At 44.7% G+C, this 10,544-nt stretch overlaps 1 protein-coding gene across 1 annotated transcript in view; it reads left to right on the top strand.

The window, feature by feature from the left end:
• TRNAU1AP (tRNA selenocysteine 1 associated protein 1) overlaps positions 1–5,729 on the top strand; it is a 13,237-nt gene extending 7,508 nt beyond the window's left edge. The window contains exons 5-8 of the mRNA XM_009888329.1: positions 874–993; positions 2,489–2,651; positions 3,234–3,267; positions 5,593–5,729. Of these exons, the coding sequence (XP_009886631.1) occupies positions 874–993; positions 2,489–2,651; positions 3,234–3,267; positions 5,593–5,729 (454 nt within the window). The remainder of the gene's footprint in view (positions 1–873; positions 994–2,488; positions 2,652–3,233; positions 3,268–5,592) is intronic.
• The last annotated feature ends 4,815 nt before the right edge of the window (positions 5,730–10,544 follow it).

The following is a 10,544-nucleotide window of genomic DNA, read 5'->3' as shown; positions in this document are numbered from 1 at the left end:
AAAGTCTTTGATCTTTCTGCTGCGTGAGGCAGCCCATCCCATCTTGGGATCCTGGCACTGCCCTCTTGGATGCTGTTGCGTTGCTTCTGACTCACTACAGCATCAGAATGTCACGCAAAGGACCTTTGGGGTTGGAGGGGAATTACTGTTTTCCGTCTGGCTGACGGACAGTACTGCTAGCACCGCAGTGAAGGATTGCCGCGGAGTTGAGGGGCTGCTGGCTGTGTGCTATCCCTGTTCAAGTTGTGCTGTCAGAGCAAGTTTTAGCAACTTTACGTTAAGAGCTCATTTTTGGGTCCAATCTTGAGAATGCTGATGGGGCCATGAGGTTCTTAGGAATGCCAGAAAGCCTATTTGAATATTTTCCCATTGAAAAAAGGACTTGATTGGAAAGTGTATCTCAGTCAATCCTACAGAAAAGCAACGTTTTCTTTCTCAGTGGGGCAGTTTTCAATATAAACGGTGCCTATGTCTTGTCAATCCTGTGCTGACTTGCAACTGTTTAGCTTATCTGTATCCTCCCAGTATAGATTTAAGGCTTTGCTACTGTCAGTTCATCCATTTCGACATGTCTCGTGTCAGCTCACTTCCAATTCCCCAGAATCCACTGGCACGAGAATTACTTTACTTTTGTGAAGCCCTTGAAAGTACTGACGAAGCCCAGACGTAGGGTTTCAAGCATTTTACAAATAAGACAAGGCAACTGGAGGACGGTATCACTTAATCTCTACTAAAAGCACGGACGGCCCTAGCAAAAGTGTTTCCTTTGCTGTGTTTTTCAAAACCAATTTTTACTTCACTGTAAATATTTTTTTAAAAAGTGGCGTGGCTTTTTTGGTTTTGTTTTATACGAGTTGTTCTGTATCTCTTTAGAGGTTACGGGTTCGTGAAATTCACGGATGAACTGGAACAGAAAAGAGCGCTGACGGAGTGTCAAGGAGCTGTGGGGTTGGGCTCTAAACCTGTACGCTTGAGTGTGGCTATACCAAAAGCGTGAGTATGAGAGCAGCCAGACGTGCCTGTAAGAGCACGGTGATATGAAATCACGTGTATTTTTAAATGCCTTCTAGTGGTTTGGGTACGTTTCCTGGATGTTTCCATCACAAAGTGAAGGAATACCCACAAATATAGTAAAGTAGCTAGAGTATCAGAATGTGGAGGAATTCAAAGAAAGTATAGCATTAGATCAAGACAAAGCATTTTACACTGTTTTTGTTTGTATATGTTCTTAAATACACACACATACACACACTGTGTTTAAATATGGTTATTTTTAAAGTGTATGTTCCTTTGCATTAAATTGAAATAGTCTAAATCTGTTTATTGATTTCTGGATAGCAAAGCTCAATTACCTTGCTAATTCTATTATAATGTCTACTAAATATAAGTCTTTTGGGGCAGGGATTAACTTTTTTTTCTGTGTTTGTTCAGAACCTGATACAATGAGATCCTGGTCTGACTTGGGGCTCGTAGCACTAGGGTAATACGAATAATAGTAATTGCTCCCTATTTGAATAATATTTAGATTTTCAGTGACCTGAGAAGTCTTGGGGGAATAAGGAAGAGAAAAGCAGAAAAAGGGGGTGTATCGTGGTGAGAAGATTGATGTTTCCCTCTTCCTACTTCTCACTAATTCCATCACTAGACATAGCTTTATGTGTGACATATTTTCATTTTCAAATAATATTTGTCATCTCATTATTTCAAATCTTGACAATCAGGTGGGATTCCCGGTTCATTGGGAATGTGAATTTTAGTCAGCTCACAGGCTATTTATTTTTTTACTTACTTACAGTCCTTTTTACTTCATGAGCTCTTCCAAATCTATGCAGTGAAGATCACCCAGTTCAGTGGGAATGGGACAACCAGTTGTTGCTTAGGCTTCTATATGATAGTGGCAGAAGGGAGAGGTTTCTATCCGTTCTTACTAAAGAAAACCCCAGTTCTTTTGCAAAGCTCTAAGTCTTTAACTCTTCATGTAAAGCAAAACTCAGTACCTTGTCTCAGGAAGGTGCAGAGTAGTTGACTTCATCCAGGGCATGGGGGGTGGAACAAGATGATCTTTAAGGTGCCTTCCAACCTAAACCATTCTATGATTCTATTTATCAGAAGGAGAAAGGAACCCAAGAATCTGCACCGTGGTTCAGGATTGTTCTAAACTGAGGCTCATAGTCCTGAACTCTTCCCTTCCCGCAGCCAGGAAGTGATTCTAAATTAACTCATAAAGAATGAAAGCCATGTTTATTAATGAAGGTGAATATGAATACAAGAAAGGGCGTTAAATTTAAACCACTTCTTTCTTTCTGCAAATGTATGCAAATGATAAATACTGCTGCAGTAAATAGTTAATATATTTAAAAGACTGAAATTTGCATGTTAGCCTAAGCCTTGTTTATGTACCATATTGTATCTTAAGCTATTTCACTGCCTTTTTCTTTCGTAATTGTTCTGCACTAATTGCAACTTATTCCTGCTTTATTTTTTTAAGTAATCGTGTGAAAACAATGGAGTACAATCAGATGTACAACTATAATTATAACCAATATTACCAACAATATCACAACTACTACGCCCAATGGGGCTACGACCAGAACACAGGCAGTTACAGCTACAGCTATCCCCAGTACGGATACACGCAGAGCACGATGCAGGTAGGACGGCGCGACGTACTCGCGCTTCTGTGATCCCTCAGCACAGAAACAGGAGGTGGCTTACAAAACGGCGATGGGCGCATTTCATCTTCAAGCTCTGGGGTCTTACTATAGCTACTCGATGAGGAAGCAAAACTGTTTAGCAGACCCTGGTGTGTTCTGTTGCCTCGTGTGGGGGGTATTGCTGGGACTGGAGGGGTAAAAAGGTCTGGGGGGCACAAAGGGTCGCGTAATACAGTTGTCACGATAGAAGGGTTCTCATGATACGGGCAGTTGGACAGACAGTGCTAAGACTGCCTTCTGGGATCATTTGTAAGCCTTGTTTTAGAGCGTAGAACAGATCAGGACGGCCACCCAGCTTCACCACAGGAATTTGAAGAACTGCTGCCACTGTTAGAAGTTTAGTGTGGGATCTCCCCCGTGGAGTCTGTTGGGAGTGGAACAGGGAGCTTATGTGTGAAGAATTCTATTGTATTCAGTCAGATATAAAAGTCAGTATATGACAGTAGTAATTAACAGGTGATGTTCATAAAACAGAAGATAAATATCTGCTGTCCTAAGTGGGCTTTTTTTTCCTTGCAGTCTTATGAAGAAGTTGGTGAGGATGCATTGGAAGGTACGTTTCTTGAATTCGATGTTGAAGTTGTCTGTTTGTTCTGCACTGATTAGACAGAGTCTTTCTCAAACTGGCCTGTAATTTCAATGCATAATATACCTTTATCTTTGAATAAATCTGAGGTCTGAGAAAATTTGTGGGTCACTATCACTGAGCACAACTGCAACCTTATTTTACAGTTCCTGTTCCAGTCTGAACCTTGTCAGGACTGAAACTAATTGACTTCACTACCATTGAGATTTTAATCTCCTATAGTACTGAAACTTTTATCCTTTTTTTAAGTATTTTTTCTGGTGTGCTATAAAAACAATGTGGATATTCTGGTTTTCTGTAAAATCCTGGAATTTAGAGCCCAGGATACTTCACTGTGTTTTTAGTTTAAAAAAGAAATAATATCAGTTAGCACACAGACAAAATATTTGCTTTAGCAGTCTTTGCTTGAAATGGGTTACTAAAACACATTGGCATTTCGGATTACATAAAAGCAGTTTTCATTTATTGATGCAAGAAAAACATTTCATACTAGCAGTTCCAATTTCTGTCTTGAGTGGAATAGTGTATCTTGTTCTTATTTAAAAAAAAAAGTCAGAAATCAGATGGTAACAGTAGAAAGCAGCTGGATCTTTTACAGGATCCATAGGATCCATCATTACATCCATAGTAATGACGTCAATGAGGAAGCCCTTAATGGCTTTTAAAAGCATTACAGAGAGCTTTCCTTTCTCTGAAGCTAACACACCAGTACTATAGTTAGAATGTCTCTGGGGTGTCTTTTTCTCATTGATTAAATTAATATGTTGAAATATGTAGGAAACTGCGATAATGCATTGCCAACGAATCATTCCTTTTCCTTAATTCTGTTCTCCTGTGATGTGTTACAACGTGATGTAGCTAAAAGCGAACACGTTTACAAGCAATTTATTCCTGATGTGTTTTGTAGTTTTTCCATTCAGCCGGCTGGTTGCTTTGCACTCTGATAGTCGCTACTAACCCACGTGATTGTGCTAGTCTGATAACCCGAGCTTTAGATTGTGGGTGCTGTTAGGTGAGCTTTACATCCTACAGGTGCTTTGGGGAATACGACGAGTTGATTTGTGTGAAATGCTATGCGTGCATTGGTAGCAGCAGAATTGTACCAACTGGGTTGCTATCCAGCTCCAAAGCGCTTTACAAACATTTCTTCCAACTGTAAAATAGGGGACGTGTTCATAGATAGGTGTCGCTGGCACTTCTTTCGTTGCTAACTGTGAAATGTTGTATCAAAAGAAGTGGTGGCCAGCAGGTCGAGAGAGGGGATTCTGCCTCTCTACTCTGCTCTGGTGAAACCCCACCTGGAGTATTGTGTCCAGCTCTGGGGCCACCAACATCAGAATGACATGGACATGTTGGAGCAGGGCCAGAGGAGGCCCCGGAGATGCTGGGAGGGCTGGAGCCCCTCTGCTGGGAGGACAGGCTGGGAGAGGTGGGGGTGTTCAGCCTGGAGAAGAGAAGGCTCCGGGGAGACCTCAGAGCCCCTTCCAGTGCCGAAAGGGGCTCCAGGAGGGCTGGGGAGGGACTCTTGATCAGGGAGGGGAGCGATGGGATGAGGGGGAATGGCTTCAAACTGGAAGAGGGGAGATTGAGATGAGATATCAGGAAGAAATTCTCTCCTGTGAGGGTGGTGAGCCCCTGGAACAGATTGCCCCGAGAAGCTGTGGCTGCCCCATCCCTGGAGGTGTTCAAGGCCAGGTTGGACGGGGCTTGGAGCAACCTGGGCTGGGGGGAGGTGTCCCTGCCCAGGGCAGGGGGTTGGAACTAGATGATCTTTAAGGTCCCTTCCAACTCTAACCATTCTGTGATTCTATGATTCTATGTCCGAGGCTTTGGCAGACGAGCTCTGGTGACTCTTGTTGCAGCAGCATAAGACGCTTCCGTCCCCAGCCATCCATTCTGACCCTGTAGTGGAGGGAGCAGAACGGAACGTGTGCCTGCGCCTCCGCTCCTCCACTTTGCAGTCCGGTGCCTTAGTGCCAACCCACCTTCTTTGGCAGTTTAAGTGGCTACACTGGGCTGCGAGGTGCAGGTATGCGTTCTCTCTGTTGACTCTGCTATGGGGGCAATCGCCACTGGAAAGAGGGACATACTTGGATGTAGTTATTTCTTATCCCATCGCAGAAAGATTTATTAGGGCTAATCCAGTCAGGGTCATGATCGGGCAAGTGCGGGGAATGTTTTGTGACTCCTTCTGCATTTGTTTTAATAAAACTCACGTGTTCATGGGGTGTGGGTCTTTTCCTAACACATTTGGCATGCAACCTATTTGTCTGTCTGTCTTTCCTCCTTTAGATCCGACGCCTCAGTTGGATGTCCATGAAGCAAATAAACAGTTTATGGAACAGAGTGAAGAGCTCTACGATGCCTTGATGGACTGTCATTGGCAGCCTTTGGACACTGTCTCGTCAGAGATTCCAGCCGTGTTATAGCCTCGTTGCTGAGGCGCTGTGTCTGTGTGACAAACCCGCCAGTGCGCTCCGGACTGTTAACGCTGCACCTGGATCCTGCGGTAGCGAGGGGTGGCCCTTTCTCCACCCAGGTCTGTTACTCGAAGTACAGGAGGACTGTGGCCTTTCCTGTACGGAATGAGTATCGTAGGAGCATCATGGTAACTTTTATTCATGGTGAAAATTAGAACTGCAACAGTTTTATTCCTTTTGTCTTGAAACGAACTCTTGATACTTCTTGGGAATTGTAATTTATAAACTTTCGACGAGATGGCACAGGGGAAAGACTACTCCAACGTACAATAAAAAAGTTGGTCTTTTAAGTAAAATTACCCTTTGCATTTTGGTTCCTGCCCATCTTTCTGTTTTGCTGCCCATTTAACTGTCCTCAGTCATTTGATCCAGCTCTCATGAATGTGTTATTTTAAAAAAAATCATTGTCGCATACCACTAAAATGTCTCAAAATCTTTCTAGTGACTGGGTAAGGTTGCTGTGACTTGAGCACGGGAAAGAATCATGCGGGTGAAAGCTTATGTTCTGCTTAACCTAAGCTGTGATCTTGAGCTAGCAAGTTTATAGCTCGGTGTTCTTAAGCAATCCACCTGAAGAGCATTTTGGAGAGTAAAGACAGAAAGAAGAGTTACAAAACTACTACAGACCGATGCCTTCTACCTGGTGGTCTCTCGCACGTTTGGCTTGCCTCTCCACCTGTGTGGGAGGACATAATTCCCCATCAGTCAAGCAGTTTAAAACACTTTTACCAGCAACCTTGTCTAAATGTTATTTTGTGTATCATGCCTTTGTTTCATTGTGGACGCACCTCGATGGTCTCATTAAGATGTTAAGATTTCATCGCGTCTTCCACTGTCCTGTCGGAGCAAATACGGTGAAACCGAAGCCCTTGCAGCAAAAAAAAAAAAAAAAAAAAACGGGTCAGAGCAATCTAATCGATATATTGTGCAACAAATTGTTGCTAGCTTGGAAAGCAGTTTTCTACTGGATGTTGTATAAGCTGGATGGACAAGCAATATATTTAAGCTAATATTATGTTGCATTAGAGGTGACAGCGAAAATAATAGCACTTATGTACATGTTATAAGCCCTTTTCAGGCTTTTGTGCCTTAAACTCTTTGAGAAATAGGAAGAGATAAACTACCTGTAATAAATGTCTATCCAAGAAATAGTTTGGGTAACTGAAATTGCTACTGCAAAGCATTTAGTTGCCTCCCTGCCCATGTTGATGCAGAGATTTGCCACAAAATTTAAATACTTTCATAAAGCCTACTTCTACTACACCTTTGTTTGTGTCCATAATTATGATATCTTTGTCAGTCTCTGGTCTTTTTATCAACAGCAATGGTAAATGCGCTGTGAATATGAGGGGAGTGGTGACATATACTGGATTTAGCGTATCTCTGAACAGGTGGAACTAGAGGACTACTGAACGCCCTGCGTCCTCATCTGCTGTGAACTTTTTCCTCCTGCTGTGCGTCTGACTGTGCTGTGGGCTGTTAACAGTGTCCTAACCTGCAGTTCCGCGGAATTTAAGGATGTGAATGTTCCCTGTGGGTACCGGTAGTGTTCCAGAGGCAGCGGAGTGGTGGAAGAGAGCAGAGTGCTTTTTTTCTTCCGATGTAGCTTCTCAGCGGTGCTGAACGCTCAGATGACGCCCGTCTTCTAGAAAAGCGCCTGTTCAATAGAGCGGCGGTTCGGAGGTGATGTAAAGAAGGTTTTCTTTATGTTCTGCTGTTAAACGCTTTCTAGATCATTCTGTTCCCGTGCTGCAGCAGCACTACCCTGTGTGCCCTTCTTTCTCCTCTTTTGGACCTGCCTTGGCGCAAGGAAAGTTGGTAATGCTTAGTCTGAGCCCTCGCGAGTGGCGTCCCCTGGTTTTTAGGGGAGCTGTGGACATACAGACCCTCGGGCCCTTACGCGGAGAACAATTTGGGAGCGCAGAGGCCAGCAAAGATTGTCTGCTGAAGCCTGTTTACTGCTGCTGCCGAGCTTAAAATAGCTCCTGCTTTTCCTTCTAGGAGAGAGGTTGACGTGAGGCTTTGGGCCACGTTCCCTCGATGTGCGAGCCAACCGTTTGGGGTGGTTTGTGAGAATCTCGGCCAACGTTCCGTTGAGCTGTTAATCTCTCTGGGCTTTTTTTTTTTTCTGTGTATCACTTATTCCTCTTAATGTTCGTTTTCAGCTCCCGGCCATTATTGCAGCATCTGAAGCGCAGAGGAGACTTCTACGTGGAGCTACGAAACAGCCGGTCACCTGGATTTTGTAGGGTTTGTGTTTTGGAATCCAAGTTAAACAGAGTGTGGGATTTTGTTTGTCATGGATGGCTACAGGAAAAGCCCTGATTAATTACCGTTTAGTGTAACGCAAGATGAAAGACAAGGACTCCGTGTAGTAAGGTAAATTCTGCTTTTATCTTTGTGTGCTAAAGGCAAGAAATCCAAGGCAGATGGTATCGCAGCTCGCTGGGATTATGTAATTCTGGAAAATTGCATCAAAATCTGCAGTTGAGATTATGAAGTACTCTGCCTTTCAGTATGCAACGTTTAGTAGTAATTACCAAAACGCTCAAACGTTTTTACTGTGTTACTCGGTGAAGATGTGATGATCCAATTTACATTCCTTTAAATTGCAGGGACTCCGAGATTACCCTTTGAGTTATAGAGTCTGAAAAACGTTGAGCCGACTGCCGAGCGGAAAGACGTGGGCGTTGCTCCTGTTGGGCACGAAGTGGCGATTTTCAAAGCGTAAGCTGCAAGGCTGCGGGGTGCCCTGTTGCTATTAACATGTGTTTAATTAAAAGCTTGACAGTAAGCACCAGGGGTGGCCTGTGGAAAATTCTGACCGGCTTCCAACGGGATGAGGAGTTCGAAACCATTTCTTTAGTAAATGCGGGTCTGGTCCAGCGCAGCCCCCAGTCTGGATTGGGGGGTCTGATGGGGTCTGGCGATGATGTTTTTCCGTGTGAGTCCGACTAGAGAAAATTCCTGTTACTTGGCCTGTTTTCAGGAGGCAGGTTCATATCCCGCACACCAAGAAGTACTGAACACCCTTAGGTATTTCTCTGAATCCCTTTTGAGGAACAGAGATGTTTGATCTTTGCGTACTCGGTTTCTCATTACCGGCTCTCTAATCCCCAGCTTCTGCTGAACAAGATCTGAGAGGAATTTTTACCTTCCAGCCTTGCTATCTCCCAGCGTATCTTGTAAAGCATACTGGATACACCAGTTTCTGGATTTAACCTGGGATTTGCTTAGACATGAAATTAATTCAATGTCAGGATAGGGCATGAATTTTAAACGCAATAGCTACATTTAGAAACTGATAAAACTAGTTCAGAAAATGTCACTCTGACAAAGCTCGCTTTACCTTTTTGCCTGGTCAGAGCATTTCTTCAGAAAGTATCTCCCTTTTTTTTGTCTTTCAAGCTGCTACACTCCTCTTCCTTAGCAGCTATTCACAGTCAAAATGGTTTTACCAAGTGCAGTCAGTTTTGTAAGAAGGGGTTTTGAGGTTGCCGGCTGTGCTGGGAGGTTTCATCGGGGCTTCGCTGACCTTGTGGTTGAGCACCGCAGACACGCAGAGGGATTTCCTCAGCTCCATCTTCTCTCCGTCCGTCTTCTCGTGATGGGCTGAGGTCTACCTGAGCATCCGTTGGTTTTTGGTATTGCTCTTTTGGGGATTATCCCCGTCTGGCACTTGGAAGATTCTCTTCCCAAACACTTGATGTTTTCCAAGGTTGTCTGAATTTGGGGATTGGGTTGTTTTTGCTACAGTGAGCAAGTTTCTGTCCTGCCCTAGGATCTGATGGGGAGATTTGGAGGTTGGCTTTGCAAGAGTCGCTGTGCCAAGGAGAATCCGGGCTGCTCATGGAACGCCTAGTGACTTGGCAGAGCAGCTGTGGGATCCGTGGAGGAGGTGGAGGACAGGACCAGCTGCTTGTAACCTGTCCTCGCTGGCTTTGACAAGGACTGTTTTTAGAAGATCGTGGTCACGCAAGGTTTGGTTCTCATTTCCAGGCTGATTTCTGCTTTAAATGGGGGCCGGGCTTATTCTGTTGGTAATCTGTCATGGTGGTGATGGGGTTACCAGCTTGAAAGGGCAAATCCTGAGCACTGTGATTTGGTTTTGATCTGTGAATTTTGCTCAGAACAGATGAAAAACTTAACTATTGCTCTCCCTCCTCCTTTTTGCACTTTTTCCAGGGCTCAGGGGCAGGAAGCGGGCTCGGTGTCCAAGATCCAGCTTTTCAACCTGATCTCTCTTGGTGGCTGTGGCTTCAGCATCAGTACCTGCAGAGATTTCAGCCCTCCCTCCCAACCAGTTGGCAGATGCTCTCTTTTTAAATCCTTTCCACTGATTATGGATCACGAACCAGGAACCTGACGGAGGTATTGTTTTGGCAGACGGACTTTTGTTTCTGAAACTTTCCCTCTGTTCCCTGAGGGTGGGCTGTTCCCCGCCTCCCGCCTTCCAAAAGGGAGGAAAGAGTAGAAATAACGTGGCCACTGCCTTCACTTTTTTGAAGAGCAACCCCAGAGGTGCACCTTGCAGGGAGGAGGAGAGAGAAGTTGTCTTTGTGCCGCCCTGGGGGTTCATTTAGGGAGGCTGGGGGAGCACAGTCACCCCCCAGTGCAAGGCGGGGGGAGGTTGTAAATCATGGTGGCTTTGCTTGGGGGTGAGATTTCCCCTGCCTTCCCGGCTGCTGCCACCGGAGGAGGGGGCTGCGTTTCTCCTTTGGGGAGGGGGGTGGCATGGGGGTGGCATGGCGTGGGGTGGTGTGG

The sequence above is a fragment of the Charadrius vociferus genome, unplaced genomic scaffold (genome assembly GCF_000708025.1).
Source record: "Charadrius vociferus isolate BGI_N301 unplaced genomic scaffold, ASM70802v2 scaffold877, whole genome shotgun sequence".
Lineage (NCBI taxonomy): Eukaryota > Metazoa > Chordata > Aves > Charadriiformes > Charadriidae > Charadrius > Charadrius vociferus.
The sequence above is the reverse complement of the archived record's forward strand: the minus strand, read 5'-3'. Positions and strand labels throughout refer to the sequence as shown.